General features: G+C 45.9%; 2 protein-coding genes and 4 non-coding genes across 6 annotated transcripts; 1 reads left to right on the plus strand and 5 right to left on the minus strand.

The window, feature by feature from the left end:
- Positions 1-1600: 1600 nt before the first annotated feature.
- Positions 1601-2686, minus strand: LOC136505506 (gibberellin-regulated protein 5-like). The gene is made up of 4 exons (XM_066500671.1): positions 2488-2686; positions 2306-2383; positions 2128-2167; positions 1601-1955 (listed from the first exon to the last, which is right to left on the minus strand). The coding sequence occupies exons 1-4, from the start codon at positions 2569-2571 to the stop codon at positions 1774-1776; spliced, it is 384 nt and encodes a 127-aa protein (XP_066356768.1). The 5' UTR covers positions 2572-2686; the 3' UTR covers positions 1601-1773.
- A 5118-nt stretch (positions 2687-7804) lies between these two features.
- LOC136505716 (uncharacterized) lies at positions 7805-10415 on the plus strand. The gene is made up of 3 exons (XM_066500858.1): positions 7805-8143; positions 8393-8692; positions 9870-10415. The coding sequence occupies exons 1-3, from the start codon at positions 7805-7807 to the stop codon at positions 10380-10382; spliced, it is 1152 nt and encodes a 383-aa protein (XP_066356955.1). The 3' UTR covers positions 10383-10415.
- A 1963-nt stretch (positions 10416-12378) lies between these two features.
- Positions 12379-12477, minus strand: LOC136506331 (small nucleolar RNA snoR99). The gene has a single exon (XR_010771541.1). It is a non-coding gene; the product is annotated as a small nucleolar RNA snoR99 (small nucleolar RNA).
- A 4405-nt stretch (positions 12478-16882) lies between these two features.
- Positions 16883-16982, minus strand: LOC136506332 (small nucleolar RNA snoR99). Its single transcript, XR_010771542.1, has one exon. It is a non-coding gene; the product is annotated as a small nucleolar RNA snoR99 (small nucleolar RNA).
- Positions 16983-17091: 109 nt separating this feature from the next.
- LOC136506330 (small nucleolar RNA snoR99) lies at positions 17092-17191 on the minus strand. Its single transcript, XR_010771540.1, has one exon. It is a non-coding gene; the product is annotated as a small nucleolar RNA snoR99 (small nucleolar RNA).
- A 198-nt stretch (positions 17192-17389) lies between these two features.
- Positions 17390-17487, minus strand: LOC136506333 (small nucleolar RNA snoR99). The gene has a single exon (XR_010771543.1). It is a non-coding gene; the product is annotated as a small nucleolar RNA snoR99 (small nucleolar RNA).
- Between the last annotated feature and the right edge of the window lie 2082 nt (positions 17488-19569).

The raw sequence follows: 19569 nt of genomic DNA on the forward strand, positions 1-19569 counted from the left end.
GTAATTCAGGTCCATACGTTACGTGTTTGTGCACTGGCTGAGGATCGATCCGATCCGCGGCCGTCAAATCGCTGCTGGATCCATACGAGCATGCATGCAGTGACCGGTGAGCGACCGGGCAAATCGGAGGGGAAAGGTGGTGCGTGGTGGGCGACTGTGGAGGTAAGCTAGGGCCAGCGTGTCTGCCATTGGCGGAACGGAAGACATGGCATCGTGTCTGTTTCTGGTTCGCGTCCAATCGGACGCTGCTTGCGGCGACACCAATGGAAGAAGGACACGATCGATCCGCCGGGCTGACTGACTGACTGACTGAAAGATGAGATGGCCCTGGTACTGTTACTGATACTGCTACAGGTGAGTTGATAGGGTATGCAGGCCATTGCAGCCGGCACACCGAATCAGAAGGCAAAAAAGTCAGAAACGAGACACTGAACCTCAACGGAACGGAAGGAAGGAAGCGATGATGGTAGGAGGTTGCATTGCATGCATGGTATATGGAATTCCAACGGCACCCTTTATCCAAAAAAAAAATCCATAATAGTGCTCAGTTAAACTACCTTAACTTTAATTAAACTTATACAAAAAGATATCAATGTTTATTATATTAAATAAGTAGTCCTTAATCAAAATGTAGTCCTTAATCTTGCACCGGGTGGATGGGACATCCCAATTTGACCCCACCATGAACCTATTGAATTACAGTTCTACCCTTAATAATAAATAAATAAATAATAAAAATCCTGATTTAGCCCACCTATTTTGGTACTAGCCCCACCTAATTTCAGTACTATCCCCCACTGTTTTGTTCTCGGTACTTTCGCATTGGTACCTCTTATTTATGCACCGTTCGATTCCTCTTGATGGATGGTCCTTATTTTTTTCAACCATTATAAAATTTCTAAAACTCTTTTCTTTCTTAAATGCAGAGCTCATACGTATTTGAGTTTTTTTATATTAAGTAAAATTAAATATGTTCTGAAACATATTTTTTATAATACGTTATTTAGAGTCTTAAATGTTGACAATATTTTGCATAAACTCAATGAAACTTAATTTAGTTCGGCTCTAACCAAACCTAGAACTATTATGATTGTTGTTACTTGGAGGACAAAGGGCATCTCCCGTGTCCAATCTGTATGCTCATGGATAGTGCCTGGTCTGTCTGGTTCTAAATAGGTTTTCTATAAAAATATATTTCATGAATAATCTAATATAATACTTATCAGTACTATAAATATTAGTGTTACTTTTTATTTCGCAAAGTTTGAATAAATTTAAAATTATTGGACTCTTCAAATAACGAGAAATGTACTGTTTTTGGGATGGAGCAAGGGAGTATAGTAGGTAGTTTAGGTGTAGCATCTGCTCTTGAATTCGCAATAGTCAAACCGTTGGCCTCATGTAATCCTGATTGATGATCCAATGATGATACTCGGTGTCTTGGTATAGCGACCAATCACGCATGGATCCATCTGATGGCGTGCAGGTTTTTAATGACTACCAGTAGTAGAAAGCAACCCGTGTCTGGCAAGATTAGGCGAATTCTAACCTGCTTTGTCGCTTGCGAGTCGCGACAGCGCAGAGAGGGCACACTGAATTCTTTTGTTTTTTGATGATTGAATATATTTTTTTAATCAGAGGATAACTGATCCTACCCCGAAATGACCAAAACAAAAACAGGCTATTATTCCTAGCTACACAGCTAGGTTGTCCAGGAAGAAAGACACGGGCCGGTGGGTGGATAACAGAAAGGCTGGAAGGCCCATGCATGCATCATGGGCACTTGGGCCCTCCTTTCTTGGTCTTCCAGTTGTTGTAGCAGGGGCAGGCGTCCTTGTTGCCGTAGGTGCCCGGCGGCACGCACAGGCACTTGGCGCAGCACTTGTTGCAGAAGAAGAGGCACGGCTTCTTGTGGTGCGTCTTGGAGCACCGCCGCTTGCACTCCCCGCCGCACTCTGCAACGACAGTCGCAATGCCAATGCATTGTTTGCGCTTCATTCATCAGCACTTGTTCTTGTTGCACAAACAAGACGAAGCAGCAAACTGACCAAAACAACAGCAAGAAATGCAAGAACAACTGAACAAAAGCATCTATCTATATGAGTTATATGTATGCCTACGACTTACGAGAGGGCTTGAGATTTCCCTTGCCATCCTTGTTGTGGCCCTGCACAACAGCAAATGCATGCGTTCATCATTTCCAGGATCTTATGGATCTGTCGTCGTGCTCGTAATAAAGCTTATTTTTGTGTATGTATGTGCTCCGATCCGATCCGATCCAGTCGTGTTGGTCAGTTTATATTACCTTGTGCTTGTGGTGGCCGTGGGCGCCGCCTTTGTCTGGCTCTTCACCGTCGTCGTCGATCCCATTGGCATCGATGATCTTCAGAGTTGTCGAGATAGGTGCAGGGCAGAGCAATTCAAGCAGAAAATGTAAGAGACTGGAGAGCCAGGAAGAGAGATCACCAATGCAGCATGCACACACACCTCGGCGGAGACGATCACGGCCAGGAAGAGGAAGCAGAGGAGCAGCAGCGCCGCCACCTTGTTCTTGTTGGCCATGCCGTTCATCTGCTGTGTGCGTCGCGGCAGATCGGAGCGAGAAAGGGCGGACGGCCGGGGAGATTCGAGGGACACCCGCGCGCCGCCGCCGGGGATGGAACAGGACTACCAGAGGTGGCTGAGGGGAGATCGTACGCTAGCTCTAGATATATAGGAGATCCGATGGCTAACAATAGATGATTTCAGTTGAGAGATATTTATTTCTACATACATACACTGGCTGACTAGTTGGGGTATCAATGATACGACTGAGACTGGTTCAGGGTGTGAAAATAAATGTGAAATGCCGATGCATGCCATGCCATTGTAATGAACATGCAGCAAGCAGTGCGTGAATGTGAAATGCCGATATGCCTCACTTTTGCATTCCAAAATATAGGCCGCTTGTCTTATTATTAGTTTAAACTTCACCAAGTTTAATATCTATCTATAATAATAATTATTATTATATCTATATCTATATCTATATATGTTCTACTGTATTTTTATCTATATCTCTATCTATATCTCTATCTCTATCTCTATCTCTATCTCTACAATAAAAGATCAAAAGAATTGAGAGACACCCTTCACCAAATAATAAAATCCTTCCTGCCTCATCAGCTTCACAAAGGCCAATAGGGGCCACAGCTACCCCTAAACTTTTGTAAACTCCATTAGTTGCTTCCATTTGGATTGATAAAAATAAAGGTTAGCCTTGTTCATTAATAATTATCCCATGATGGCTTTGGTTCCAAGCTCCACGCCTCCACCACTGCGTGTCATCATGTCTCACCCGTTGGTTTTTTTTTTTGAAATTTCAGAGACTTATTTGTAAATAAAAGGACCTATTTATAGATATTTTATAGGACAATGAAAAAAATGTAAAGGCTCTGTACCATTGCCAAATCGACATTTGACAAAACCTCAAACTATACAGGAGTTATAGCAACATACCAAAGTATACTCTTGTCTAAATCAGGGCAAACCCATTCTCATTACTTTCTAATTAACACGCTGCCCACTCCCACCTCTCCCTCTCTTCCCCCTTTGCTCCCCCTCCCGAGGCACGCCACGTCAGGCGGCGCGGTTGACAATTGCGCCCCTGCAACTAACCGCGCGACCAACCCCGCTTGAAGCAAGGCCATCAAGCCCAGTCGGCCGGCGTCCTACCTTGAAGCAGTGTTAAATCTTCCTCTCCCCCATCCCATCAAGTTTACCGCGCATTTCCGTCCTCACGCCGGCGCTTGCTTCTGCTGCCTCGCCTCCGACCACCACGTTAAAGAGTGTCGTGACCCTAGCCGGTGTCGCTGTTGCGGTGGTTACGGCCACATGGAGCACAACTGTAGGTCCTCGCGTCCGCCGCGACAGCGTCTGCCCCCCAGGGCGGACACGACCCTCCCGCGTGACTCCACGACGCCGCCTTCTGCTCCGCACATGCTGGTGAGCCCTGTCCCTCTAGGCATGCCTAATTCCTCTCGCTCCGCGTCGCCGCCTCCCACCTTGGTCCCCCAGTCCCCCACCATTGACCCCCCTCCTGGTTTCCTCACCGCTTTTGAACCCATCAACCTTGTTGCCTCCTCCAGTTCCACCCCACCTGCCTCATAGCTCCCTACTCCTATCACCCCCACCGCCGCTGATGCTCCTGCCTCCACCCCTGCCCCTACCACCCTTTTTGACCCTCCCATCGCTACTCCCTGCATCCACCGCTCCCTGTCTTCGCCCAACATCTCAACCCTCCTTCAGCGCTACGTTGGCCAGGTGCCTTGGCTCCGTGAGCTCCACACTGCCTCCTCTCCAACAGCGTCAGGCTAGGTCAGCTTGTCTTCCCCCGAACGGCGCTCTCCTCCTCCTAGTGAGCCAGTGGCCATGACGGTGATTGCTCCTGTGTGAGCTGATGCTGGGGTGCAGGCGAACCCCCATGCCCGCGCAGTCAACGACAACATCTCGTAGGCCACCTCAGAGGCCGACTCTGATGGCTCATCGGCACAGGCCTCGTCCCTGCCCTCCTCACCTAGCGAGAACCTGGATCAGGGCCTGCTCTGGATGCCTCTTAGCAACATGGAGTTCGCCTCGCGCATCACCTACGCCACCATCAACGATGACGCGCCCACGTCGAGCCTGGCTCCTTTCATCAGGGCTGCTCTATTCTCTGTGGCCAGCAACACACGCTTCCGGTTGTTCCTCTCCTCCCATGGGCACATGATGCTGGTGTTTGACTCGGCCATCAAGCGTGACATGGTGGTAGATCTGTCCCCCATCATTCACGATGGTGGACGGGTCTCCCTGTCCCTGGTGCGCTCCGAGGAGACAAAGAACCGCCTTCGAGTGTCCTCGGACTGGCTGGTTGCGGTCTCAGCCACTCGCTTTCGTGCTGAGCACTAGAACCCGGTGGGCATCCCTGCTGCCTTCCAGCAGCTTGGAACGGTCGTCGAGATTGACTCGGATTGCCTTGAGGATGACTATTCCTCTGTGCGCGTCGTCGTCGCTTGGGGCCGCCTGGACCAGATCCCAGATGACCTCTGGGTTGCCAACAACGACGGCTTGGGCGCCACGTTCTAGATCGACGTTCTACGCGCCTGGCGTCGTGAGGACCAACTCGACGGGAATGGCCACCTACGCCCCTTCTTCCCCAGCAATAGGGGTGCGGGTGGTGTGCACCCGCTCGACCACCCTGCCAACAGTCCTCCTGGCTCAGCGGGCAACCCCCTCCCATGCTTCGGCCTGCCACAGCCTCCTGCTCAGGATGTCCCTTGCCCTTTTGGTGGTCTAGGCCTCGCCACCGCCTTCGTCCTCGGCTCCATCCGCCCATACCCTCTGGCGCCTCTTCCCCGCTTGCCGATAATCTTGTCGTCTAGGGTGCTGGGGTTGGGTCATCCGGTGCCTTCCACGCCGCTCTGCTCTATTCCGGTTCTTGCTCTCCCTTGGTACGACGTTGACTCATCCCTGTCGGTGTTTCAAATCATCGGCTAGTAATTTTTGTGATTTGCGCGTCTAACTCGGATGGCTATGCTCGGAGGATACATGGATTTATACTGGTTTGGGCTGAATGCCCCTACGTCCAGTTTCGCTGTTGCTCATGTTATCGGCACTAGTTTGCAGTAGGGGTTACAAACAGGCAAGAGAGGGAGCAGATCCCAAGTCTCTGGTGGAAAAATCTAATGGGGTTGATGCTGAGATGTTTAGGTGTTATCTCCTATCGTCTCCTAGAAGCCTCTCCTTCCGGGGGCTCCTACTTTCCCTTTTATAGACGAAGGGGAAGATACAGGTTACACGAGAGAGAGAGAGAAGCGAGGGGGAAGAAGGCTTCCGGCATCATGGCGCCCTTCATTTCCTTCATGCGGGTCCCACCGACCCTGTAGATCATGACGGGGACGACTCCATGTTGTTACTCTATTCATCATTGGCGTTGTATGCTGATGTCGTCAGCTAGTCGTGGTGCTCCATCCCGTACGGTGGACGGCATGGTTAATGGACACCCCCACCGGAGGCCATACGGGGATTAGGTAGCACAGTGTCGGCACACTCGACGCTGTTGGCGACGTGTGTCCTTAGGAATGGCCCGTCGTGGCCGCGAGTCATGTCTGGACACGCCTACTCCCTTTCTGGTGTCAGGAGTTTGACCTAGGGTCCGTACTCTAAGACCCATAGTGGTTGGGGGTTGTACGTACCCCGTCGGGCGAGGCAGAGTCCCCCTTCGAGGGGTCTGGCGAAGCAAAGTCTCTGCCCGAGGGACCTAACGAAACAGAATCCGCGTCCTCGGGGTCGGGGTGCATCATAGCTCGTGCCCTTGGGGTCAGGCGAGATGGAGCCCATGTCCTTGGGGTTGGGCGCGACGTAGCCTGTGCCCTCGGGGTCGGGCGAAGTAGATCCCACGCCCTCAGGGTCAGACGTGACGAGGCTCTCACCCTCAGGGTCAGGTGAGACGGAGCCTGCGCCCTTGAGGTCGGGTGACCCGAATCCCACGCCCTCAAGGTCGAACGAGACAGAGCCCGTACCCTCGGGGCCGGGCGAAACCAAGATACGTTCTTGAGCATCCGAGGGAGTTAGCATTCATGGCCATCAACTTTCTTCTTCTTGGTATCCCTAATCCTGATGCCCGACAGTAGCCTCCGAGCCCACGGAGGAATATGATACTCTTTTGAAGGCTTTTTTAGATGGAAGGATTTTGAGGGTTTTGATCTCCCTTCGCAGCCTGTGGGATGTCTTGGTAGGGTTGCGATTGCTCTCTGTTGTGATCGGACTCCTCGGGAGCATGCAGCTGCGGGGCTCAGGGTGTCGGAAAGTATTTCTCTTGATTTCAATCTCTCCCTAGGATCTGATCGATCTGTCATTGACATGTGACCGTGTACCCGGTCTCCTTGCGAGTCCAACTTTCCTCGAGCCCCCGCTCATTGCAGGGGTCCGGTCGAGGGGTCAGCTCGTCTTGTAATCGTCCTCCCTCACGCTTTTTTCGATAAAATGGAGGGCCTAAGCCGTGCCATGTTTTCCTTGATGGACGAATCATGGTGCTCAGTGAGCTTTTAACGGGCCAGTTCGAGTGGGGCACTGGCTTCCTATTCGTGGGGGTCCGGCATGGGTTAGCTGGTGACCGACTCCAGATTCCTGATGGCCAGTCCATATAGTTCTCGGGTCCGTTCAACCGGTCCCGAGGGCTTGTTGCCTTTCTTCGAGGAAAAACCATGGACCATGCACCAGCCAAGACTCAAACGTGGGTCAAGATGCCCATGGTGCTCGTGCGCCTGGGTTCTGGATGCTAGCGGGCCCATCCTTAACCACCCCTCACTCTAAAGGTGCCTAGAGCGGTTGTGAACCTTTGAACTCCTAGGCCTTAATGGGCCATGGGAGCATTTTCAGCTCCGTATCCCCTCTTACCTATGGTGGTTTTCGGCCCATTGAGGGGGGGAGCCGCTGCCTGACCCACCCTTTGAGGAGCGGTCAGGAGGTGGCGTGTGCACGATCCTTAGAAAGGTGATGTGACGAGGAACAGCAAGTGCGCCAATCTAGGTGGACGGTTCGCCTCCCGCTCCACTTTCCCTTGTAAATAGCGGCCATTCCCTTCGCCTTTCGGTACACGTAACCTACGGCCTCGCCTTCTCTACTTCTCCGCCATTGGCGCTTTAAATCTTTCGCCCTCGCTCTTGCGCCGCCAGCGAAATCCTTGTTCCTCCGCCCTTGCTCTTTTGCCATCATCAAAGCTTTTGTTCCCCCACACTTGTCTCCCATGGAGTCGTGGTATTGCTCCGACATTACCCATGCGTGCATGGAGGGCCTTGTCAAGTGTGGCCTTCTCCGTTGGAGGACCGACGCGGCGGAGTGGCTCATGCCCGGGCATGAGGAGGTGCCGGCGCCGCCCGACGACTACGTCGTGTCTTTCACGCCCTTCCACGAGCATAGACTCACGATTCCTCCCCACCCATTCTTTTGGGGGCTGCTGCACCACTACCAGATCGAGCTGCAGCACCTGAACCCAAACGGGATCCAGCACATCATGGCCTTCATCGCGCTGTGTGAAGGGTACCTAGGAATTGAGCCCCACTTTGAGTTGTGGAGATACTTCTTCTCCATCTCCCTGCAAAAGAACAAGAAGAGGGACTCGCCAGTGCTGATGGGATGCGCGAGCATCCACCTTCGGGGGCACCGAGCGGTGGAGTACATGCCCTACTAGCTCTCCAGATCTAACAAGGGGTGGCACGCATTGTGGTTCTATGCGAAGAACGCCGCCGCCGCCCCTTTGCCGGATTTCACCGGGCACCTCATCTAAGAGGCGCCGCTGGTGTGGTCGTGGGGACCTCCCGAGAAGGAGAAGAGGAGACTGCGCGACCTTCTTGATGCCATCGCATTCCTCAAGGACCGCGGCCTTCGCGTGGTCGGCGTCATCGGGGCATACCACACGAGGAGGGTGGCGCTGCTGATGGCGCGCGTCCTCCCGCTGTACGGGATGACACCCGACGCGCAGCTTGACAGGACTGCGCTCGCCCAGGGGCCGCTCCATGACAACGAGGTCACACAGCGCATCAAGGAGACGATGGATGAGTCCGACGCCGTGTTCTCGATCCAGGGGCACCCTGCGATTTGGCCGGATGCGGGCTTCGTCGAGCTACCGGATGTGACCCTGTTATACTTCCGGGGAGCAATTTACATGAAGGAGGTAATTGTGGTTGCTGCAATTTGGCGATTAATTTTGTTGGTTCTGTGAGTTAGTCATTATGAAGCTGTGAAGCATTGAACATTCTACTAGTTGGTTCTATGAGTTCATCATTGTGAAGCTGTCAAGCATTGAACATTCTGTTAGATGGTTCTATGAATTAATCATTGTGATGAAACAATCAAGCATTGAACACTATACTAGGGGAAATGTCTTTTGTGATCAATATGAAACTGTCAAGCATCAAGCGTTCTACTAGGATAAGTAGTCTAGTACCATAAAAAATTGTCTTTTGTGATCAAGACTCCTTTTTTGTGGCAAAACTTGTCAAATATAAATGAGACTGGCAAGCTATACAGTAAGAGTAGCATAATTTGGAGTTTGGCGAAATTAGTTTATGACTACAATGATGTAGGGATCATGACTGCTAAAAGGGACTGATAAATCTACACAAGCCTTGGATTTTTTTTCATCAGAGTTAGTACATAATTATTCTATTTCTTTGAAGTTCAGAATCCTGATGTAATTGTGAGTTCAAATGTTGTTGTGTTTTGATAGCACAGGTTACTACTGTTAGAAAGCGCCACAATTTTGGCTAGACTGTGCTGATGGTAATTACTTGTAACGTAAACGTGCACTAAATGTTTTTCTGAAATAAAATAGATATATGTTCTGGCGTTTGTTCTTTCAGAATCTTATATAGGTGGTTAGACTACGCATTAGGCCCTTTCTTGATTAATCTACATCCATCACCTTGTTTTAATGCTTAAACCTCTGGATGAAGTTTGTGTAATATGATAATCCTCACTGAGGTTTACACAGGCTTTCTCAATCTTCTATCTTTGTCGGAAAGACTCCTGGTTTATGTTTGTTTTCTCAAGCTATTAAGTTCTAGAGATGAATTGATTATTAGCATCCTCCCCATGTTTCAACTTGTTGCCATTAACAAATGGTATTAGTACAGGAATATACCAACCAATTTTGTTTACGAATTTATACCATGTATGGATTATGTAAACCAAACTATTGTGCCAAAAACGACTGTGTGAACCTATTCCAATTGTTGTCAGCTAGTTGTTATTTTCTTATTTAAGAATTGTCGTGCTACAATGTTAAGTGATCTGTCGTTTAGTGACAATTGGCGTTTCGTAATTTAATATGTTGCATCATCCATACCCAGGGAGGGAGCATTCGACAGGAGCTATATTATATGCTCAAAGATGAAAAGGATGTTTACTTTTCCTTTGGAAGTGTCCAGGATCATGGGGCCAGCAAAGCCAGCCAAGGAATGCACTCATCAAAATTTTGCCTAAACATTGCCCGGGACACCCCTTCTTCCAATCGCCTGTTTGATGCGATAGTGAGCCACTGTGTCCCTGTTATCATCAGTGACAACATTGAGCTACCTTATGAGGATGTGTTGGATTATTCAAAATTCTCTATTTTTGTCCGTTCGTCTGATGCTGTTAAAAAAGGTTACCTGATGCGACTGCTCAGTGGTGTAAGCAAGCAACAGTGGACAAAGATGTGGAATAGGCTCAAAGAGGTGGATAAACATTTTGAGTATCAGTATCCATCCCAGAAGGATGATGCAGTCCAGATGATCTGGCAAGCATTGTCTAGAAAGGTGCCAACAATTAAGCTGAAGGTTCATAGATCTAGTAGATTTTCAAGATCTGACAGAGGAAAATAAACAGAAAGGGGTGTGTGAATCTTGTCTCTGTTGGCTAATCTAATGTAACGCATTTCACTGACACAGGCTCTCAGGTTTTCTCAGTTGCACAAAATAGATAGACTGTAATATTCAGGTTATCTTTAGGAAAGGTTTCTACGTTAGGATTTGTTGGTCTAGTTGAAGCGTATACTGTCAAGTCAAAGGCATGTTGTTTTGTATGGTATATGTTAAATGTAATCATGGAAGAGTGACGATAGTTTTGCTGTTTCTGAACATTGTGGGATGAAACCAACATTCTTCTGGCACGTAGCAGATTTTGTTTTGCCTTTAGCTTATTCAGCCTCAATTGCCATCTTGCTGCGGGCATATATGCTGGAGAGCCATCATTTCACTCTGTGTTGTGAAGAAATCCAGGATAGAGGAGGCCAATGTTAACCAAAGCATGTTCGCTTCTTTTATTTGAGAGTTTGCTTGTTATGACTGAATCAAGTGCCATGCGACGTTCATTTGAGAAGTTGCCTGTGAGTACATGGTTGCATCAGGAACCTTTGCGCTTGATGGAGGGGATACTGTTCTGAATCACCAATCCTTATCAGGTAGCTTACGGAGGGCGGAAACCAGATTGATCAGATCAGATGCTTGCTGAATGAAACACTGGACTAAGAGGTGATTCACTTCCTGGCCACAAAAACACCCTGATTCACTTCCTGGTCACAAAACACCCATGATCGATCTCAAGTAATATCACAGCGCTTTAGTTGAATGCTTCCCAACATATATATAAAGATGAAGATATAACTTACAGTGAACATTCAGAATTTTTCGCTGAATTTTTCGATCACACGATTAACTAATGTTGCTCCAAGCAAGTACTAACGTGTGCGACTGAGCAGTGCAGTGGACGCCGGGACGAGTTGAAGTTGACTGTCGATACATGTTTCCCATTGAAATATGATATTGTATTCACGAGTTTGGGCTTCATAAATCTAGAAGAAGTCACACATGTCATCAACTCATCATGCTACAAGCCAATACACCAAGTTCATTCCAAGTTCCGAGAGGGGAAGAGGAGCATGTTCGTTCAGGCGTCACCTACTTGTTTCAGACAAAGCACACAGCATAAACATGGAAAGGCCCTTCGTTCTCACTAGCTTTAATTAGCTTTGACAATCATGGAAATCGATTTCTTCACATGTAAACGGATAGCAACACACATCCTAACTGAGGAATAATATTATGTCGAAGACACACGGTCTTGAAAAGGTCACACATGTTTAACAACTCATTTCAGCACGCAATTTTATTTACATTGAACATGTTAACATAGCAGCAGAATGAACCCACTATCACACTGAATCTCCACTCTACCAGTAGGCGTCAGTGTCAGTCAATACTCCAGAGTAAGAAATACAGCAGCCATGCATCTCTCAGAGAAATAAAGAGAATTTGTGGACAGCTTCTAAATTTTGCAGCGCCAGGACAACTCAAACTTGATTCTGCAAGGCAGCAACATCTTTCGGCTTCATTAAGGAGCCATCAAGTCAATTAGCTTATGAATCATAGCAACAGCAAGTGGACCTGCCAGTAAATTTCTGTAAACCTATATCATTACCAAGGGCCCAAGGAGAATAAGTTCAGCATATTATCCTCCTTGTAGCTTTAAGACAAGCACAAGCTTGCTGTTGAAGCATAGGAGAATCACCAAAAACACTGGGCTTGAGAGGCGATTCACCTCCCCGACTCCTCTTGAACAAAAGCACAAGGAAAAAAAAACAGCCACCATTAAATCACATTCAAGATACAGAACCGGGAGAACAGAAGGCGACAAATAACCCATAGGATACTAACAACAAAGTGAGCCAAATGGTGGTAAACACTGCCTCATTGGGGCCTGCTCATTCTACAGGCACTGTTGTTGCCATCAGGGCACACCCAAACACGTGATACCTCAAACAAGCTGTGTTCAAGCAGGCGAGCAGAACATATATAACATAGTATGGATTCGGGATAGTGTACATTTCCCATTCTTAATGACCAGCTAAACGTTTATGGCTATTAGCTGACAAAGTGAAAAAATGGAGTAAATGTTGGGACCTGTTCATCCTACAGGCACAGCACAAAAGCCATATGGGCAACTTAAAAGTCCCAAATATAAATGATATGATATGTCAGGTTAAACTGAACCTAATAGACAAACTGGAAGCAACGGTGGTTAAATAAGCAATTGTGTTCCATCTTAAGAATTACGATTACAATGGCAAGTGAATGATCAGTAGAGAGGGAATCATCGAACATAAAGCCATGTATGAAAATTTTCCATCTTACAAAGGGAATAATATGGTAGTAAATATGTCACAGACCTGTTCATCCCACAGGCACTATGCAATTTTCCATTAGGGCAGACTTAAAGTACCAAACATAAGTTCTAAGCTATACCCGAAGCTTGCACCTTGCTAATCCAAAATTGAGAATGCAGCTCAATACCATATTAATGCCAGCAGTGTGCTGAATGAACAATGACCAAAGGTGGTATATCATCTCATCCTCATGATCCCAAAACACACAATCATGTCAACTTGTCAAGCAAGGCCGAACTGCTTTAGTTGGTTGGTAGTGTATATAGCAACTAATATGAGCCAAAACACATGTCCGCAAGTGCATTCTAAATGTTTAACCAATTAGATAACTACCGATGCAACAATATGTTTCAATTTCAGAATTACAGAGGATCGCAGCATATGGTATGCACATGTTTACATCGCAAAACCACAATCTTAATAATAGCCCTCACGGTACAGAACTCAGTCAGGTAACAAGAACATAGGATTCATGGGCATCAAACCTAGCAGAGCAGAGCAGAGCAGAGCATGCAACCTATGCTAGATTAAGTTCGTAGAAAAATATTAGCAACGTTTATATCTCCTTATAATTTATTATATAAATAGATTCAACGATCTATCTAATGATACTGATTACGTACTATAAATATTAATGTTTTACTTTATATATTTAGTCAAAGTTAAGTATGTTTGATTTTTTAGGAAGTGAGAACATATAAAAAGGGATAGAAAGAGTATACGCGAGTACTATGACTCATGATTTCCACTCGGTCATCAAATCATCACTGCTTAGTGATAGCATCGGTCGGTGGCAGGGCACCTGACGCGAGGTGGTGATGAGCGGTGGCGTCGCCGGGCAGGTATGGCTATACCTGGCCATATTGGTAGATCCACATATGCTGCTAATAGAACCAACTAAAACGAGCAAAAGTAGAAGGTGCAATAGGCAGCAACGGCAGAAATTCTACTCAGAACCAAATCGCTTTGTCAATGATGAACGAGATGTAGAATCTGAACCCACCAATAAAACGAGGTTGAGAAACGAACAGACTCGATGGATTTATGTGTATACATGTGATTAGTCTATTTGATATTCCCTTTTTATTTGATGGGGTCTCAAATGTTCTGTTGGTTTAATGTGTGAAAAATCAACCATTTACCACTTGTGCATGGTGAAATAAATTCGTGACATTCAAGAAAAAAAAACCATTTGCCAGAGTCAAAATCGTATTCATTATTATTATAACAGAAATCCCATGAAAGAGTAATACTCGATCATATAGCAGAAAAACATTTTTTTTTTGTAATTTTAGATGGTGAATAAATGATATGCCTAACCGAAAGCTAAACAATTACTACTTGATTGTCTGATTGTAAATGAGATTTTATGGTAGTAGGAATGTGGGAACGAGATTTATAGTTGCGGGGTGGGTGATCAGGGACGGATCGAGTACACAAGGAGCGGGGCATGTGTCCTCACTCATATCCTAGGTTACCAAAGAAAAATATGCCTTCTTTCGTGTAATTGTAGAGGTCTATCAGTAACAGGACGCTACTCAAATTTTGTAAGAGACAGGGACCAATGATGAGACAATGGTGAGTATTTCCATGTGTCTAGTGTGCTTCTGCATCATCGACACCGTGGCTTCAAACAATGGAACGCACGACGCCACAGTGGTAAAAATTTGTTGTGATGGGGGAGGGGGCTGCCCCCCTTGGCTCCACCGCTGGCGGCCGCAATCAGCGACATGTACAAGATATCTGCTTTCCTCCTTTTGCAGGCGGCGGGCAGCCTCTGTTTCTTGCTCCTCGCTATGGACAAGGGACGAAGGACGACACGACGATGAGCCTCACCTGCGACTCAATTATCTGGTAGTAGTAATAATAGTAATAACAATTTGCTGGGGACAGAGGAAGTAGTAATAACGACTCAGCTTGTATGGTTGTGTGATTACTAGGAAAAATATGTTTGCTTGAATAAAAATATTGCATACATGGTTGTGTTCAAACGCCTTATTCATTTGTACTCATGCGAGGCTTGTTGGAAAGTTTTTTTTTTAAAAAAAAGTACTCCTGTGTAGCTGTATCTAGTTCAAACGTCTATTTCTTTGATGTTCATGAATTCTGATGTAATTGTGAGTTCAAATATTGATGTGTTTGATAGCACAGGTTACTACTGTTAAACTTTGGCTAGCCTGTGCTGATAGTAGTTATTAGCAACGTAAACTTATTATGTACCTATGCACCAAATGTTTTTTTTTCTCAACTAAAATGGATATAGGTTCTGGTGTTTGTACTTTCGGAATCTTATATAGGTAATAGGTAGTTCAACTATGCATAAGTCCCTTTCTTGATTAATCATCCATTTCCTTGTTTTAACGCGTGAAAGTTGAACCACCAGATGAAGTTTGTGTAATTTGATAATCTTCAGTGAGGTTCACACAAGCTTCCTCAATCTTCTCTATGTCGGAACTCGGAAAGACTATTGTTTTATGTTTGTTTTCTCAAGCTATTAGGTTCCAGAGATTAATTGATAATTAACATCTTCCCCATGTTTCAACCCGTTGACATTAACAAATGGCATTAGTACAGGAATATGCCAAGCAATTTCGTTTATGAATTTGTACCATGTAAGAATTATTATGCCAAAACGACTGTGTGAACCTATCTATTCCAATTGCTGCCAGCAAGTAGATCTTCAAGATCTGACAGAGGAAAATAAACAGAAAGGGGTTTGTCTATCTTGTCTCTGTTGGCTAATCTAATCTAACGCAACATTTCACTGACACAGGCTCTCAGGTTTTCTCGGTTGCACAAAATAGATAGACTGCAATGTTCAGGCTATCTTTAGGAAAGGTTTGTACTTTAGGAAAGGTTTGTACCTTAGGATTTGTTGGTCCAGTTGAAGCGTATACTGCCGGTTGCCGCAATCTTCAAGCGAGTACTATGGCAAAGCACAAGGCCGTGTGGCCCGTGTTCGACCGAGCAGTGCAGTGGACGACGGGACGAGTTGAAGACTTTGAAGTTGACTGTCGACACATGTTTCCTATTGATGAAACATGATATTGCATTCACAAGTTTGGGCTTCATAATAATCTGGAAGAAGTAACACAGTTCATTCCAAGTTCCAAGAGGGGAAAATTAAAGGAGCATGTTGGTTAAGGCTTCACGCACAGCATATAAATATATAAAACCCCTTCGTTCTTGCTAGCTTTAATTAGCTTTGACAATCATGAAAATCGCTTCGTTCACACGTAAACGTTCGGCTTATCTTAAATCCGGTTTATTCGGCTTATTTTTTTAGCCGGAACAGTATTTTTCTCTCACAACATTTTAGCCAGAACAGTGTTTTCAGCCAAGTTTCAGCAAGCCGAACGGGGCCTACTAACAGATAGCAGCACACATCCTAACTCATTTCAGCAAGCTATTTGTTTACAGTGAACATGTTAACATACCTGTTCGCTTGTCTGAATTCTGGAGGAATCTGGATGGTTTAGAGGAATGCTGAAGGAATTTGTGAGAGAAAAACACTGTTACGGATGAAAAAATAAGCGGATCAAGCCGGGTTTAAGGGCACGCGAACGGAGATGCCCCCACTATCACACTGAATCTGCACTTGGGCAGTAGGCATCAGTCAGAATTAGAAATACAGCAGGCGCCATCACCCAGAGAAACAATAACAGTTTGTGGACAGCTTCTAAATTTTGCAGCTCCAGGACAACAATACCAAATATACATTCCATGTATTTAACTCCAACTTCATTCTGCAAGGCAGCAACATCTTTCTGCTTCATTGGGAGCCATCAAGTCAATTAGCATCAGAATCACAGTAGCAGCAAGTGGACCTGTAAGCCTAAAACATTACCAAGGCAAATAAGTTCAACATATTATCCTCTTTGTAGCTTTAAGCCAAGCACAGGCTTGCTGTTGACCCATAGGACAATACCAAAAATACCAGGCTATAAGGCGAAAATCACAAGGGCACAAATCAGCCACCATGAAATCACATTTTCAAGGTACAAAACTGGGAAAACAGAAGGCTACAAATAAAAAATAGATCACATTACTTGCAAGTTGCAGGACAAATTATGATCCAATCGTTCAACAAAGTTTAAACAAAAGAATATGCATCTGAGTATCTGACAACCTAGCATAATAAATTTAATAATAAATTTGTTAACTTCTCCATTTCACAAATGATCAGCTAATAATGTATGGATAGCAGAACTAAGTGAGCCAAATGGTGGTAAACATTGGGACCTGCTCACCCCACAGGCACTGTTGTTGTCATCAGGGCAGCGTATTACTCCAAAACACATGACACTTCAAACAAGCTGTGTTCAAGCAGGTAAACAGAACATATGTAACCAGGATAGTATGGAGGATGTACATTTCCCATTCTTAATGATCAGCTAAACATGTATGGCTACTAGCTGACAAAGTGAAAAAAATGGAGTAAATATTGGGACGTGTTTATCCCACAGGCACAGCATAAAAGCCATAGGGGCAACTTAAAAGTCCCAAATATATGACATGTCAGGTTAAACTTAAAGCCTAATGGACAAGTTAGAAGCAAAGGTGGTTAAATAAGCAATTTTGTGTTCCATCTTAAGAATCACAAAAACTGCAGCAAGCGAATGATCAGTACAGATTGAATCATGGCACATAAAACTATGTATGAAAATTTCCAATCCTTATCCTTAATTATTAGCAGAAAACATAATATCAGCTCACAGTGAATAATATGGTAGTACATCTCAGGGACCTGTTCATCCCACAGGCACTATGCAATTGCCATTGGGGTAGACGTAAAGTCCCAAACATAAGCTCTACACTGTACCCAAAACTTCAACCTCGCTAATCCAAAATTGAGGATGGAGCTCAATACCATATTAATGCCAGCCGCTAAATTAACACTGGACCAAAGTTGGTTTATCATATGATCCTCATGACCACAAAACATGCATAATCATGTCAACTTGTCAAGCAAGGCCGAGTTCCTATAGGGCCTGTTTAGATCCATAACTAATAGCTCAAAATGAACTACCTAGCTAATTAAAGGTTAGCTAAGTACCCTAAATACCCCTAACAATTGGATGGAGAATCCAAACAGGACCAAACTAATAGATTAGCTAATAGCCTTACCAATAAAAAGCCATTAGCTGCTTTTCTACGCTAGCTAACAGATACCTTAGTTGATTGGTTGGCAGTGTAGCACCTAATATGAGCAAAGGCAGCCAAACATCATACATTGAGCAAATTCGCGATACACATGGCCACAAGTGCATTCTAAATGTTTAACCATGAGGATGACTATCAATCCAACAGTATGAATTAATTTCAGATGTGCAGATGATTGCAACAGATAGTAGAAGCTAATCTTATTAAGCAAGTACAATAACTGCTGATACTGATACAGACAAATTTAATGATATGCAGATGTTTACATCAGTAAAATCTTTATGCAAACCGTAGCTTAACATCCACCATCTTATTAATAGCCCTCATATTCAGAACCCAGCAAGGTAACAAGAAAATAATATTCACTCATTGCGAACAAGGATCCAAGGGCACGCGCAATAACATGGTACAGAACTGCCTAAAAGAAGTAGGTAGCCCGTCACACAATTCTTCGTTAATCACTCTGGAACCAAATCACTTTGTCAATGAAAGGAAGGTGATATTGAATCAGACCCCACTAATAAAACGATTAAGCACAAACAGAAAACAGAGGCCATTCAAAAAAAATTAATAAAAAATACTTCTAATTTTCAAAAAGTGACCTCAAAGGAAAGCAGAACATCACGAATTGTTTTGTGTTTTGGGGTGAACCCGCGCGGCCATCATCGCGCGCGCTCCGACCGCGGGTAGTCGTCATCGCTCGTCGCCGGCAGCAACCGCGGGTGCCAGCGTCGCCTCTTCCCGACGAACCGCGCCACCAACCCACTAACCCTTGCAGGTCGGCGGGGGCAACACGGCCACGGGGAGGCGACTCCGGCCGCAGCGGCGCCGCAGGACGGCGCGCTCGGATAAGATCAAGTAGTGTTCGTGAGGGCCGAAACCCTAGCTTCTTCGCCCTTCCCCCGTGGCCTTTTATCACAACAAACACTTGGGCCTCACGAGTCACCAGTTGGCCCAGCCCAACAACTTCTCACCATAAAATGGGCCCCCAAGAACTACTCAGGCCCAGGAACCATAAACTAAACCCCTCGGCCCCACATGTCATTCTCCGAGAGGCAGCGATCACACAAAACCCTAACGCGTCTAATCAAAGCTACAAAAGCGTTCCCCTCCTTCCGCTCCCCCTAATCCGCCGCCACCTCCCCGAGCCATCGCAGGCCTAGCGCGCCGTCGCCGCCGCTACAATCCCCGCAATCATGGCTACGGTGCTCCAACGCCCGACGGTCGGCACGGTCCAGTGCTTCGGCCGGAAGAAGATGATCATGGCCGTGGCCTACACCAAGCCGGGGCGCGGGCTGATCAAGGTGAACGGCGTCCTATAATAGAACCATCCAATTTATAAAAGCACAAGTACAATGGCCACCACCGAGGCAGTCAAACCATCACCCTTGAGCCCATATAAATCCAGTAGTCCGTCGAGTATCACGAAGGATCTCGAATCAACCAACATACAAGCCAAGATCGTACATGATTCAACATACAAGCCACATGTTACAACAAGTTCATAAATAGTTTGTCATACATCGGAGTTCCATCACAGTTGTTACAACAACAGTTTACCAGTAGCGGAAGCAACATAGTTCTGAACGACATCAACAGTAGTTTAGATACATAGCCAGTTTTCACAGTCATCTCTAACCAAAAGCACAAAGGTGAGATGATATATAGAATGACCATGCCCATGG

The sequence above is a fragment of the Miscanthus floridulus genome, chromosome 14 (assembly GCF_019320115.1).
Source record: "Miscanthus floridulus cultivar M001 chromosome 14, ASM1932011v1, whole genome shotgun sequence".
Lineage (NCBI taxonomy): Eukaryota > Viridiplantae > Streptophyta > Magnoliopsida > Poales > Poaceae > Miscanthus > Miscanthus floridulus.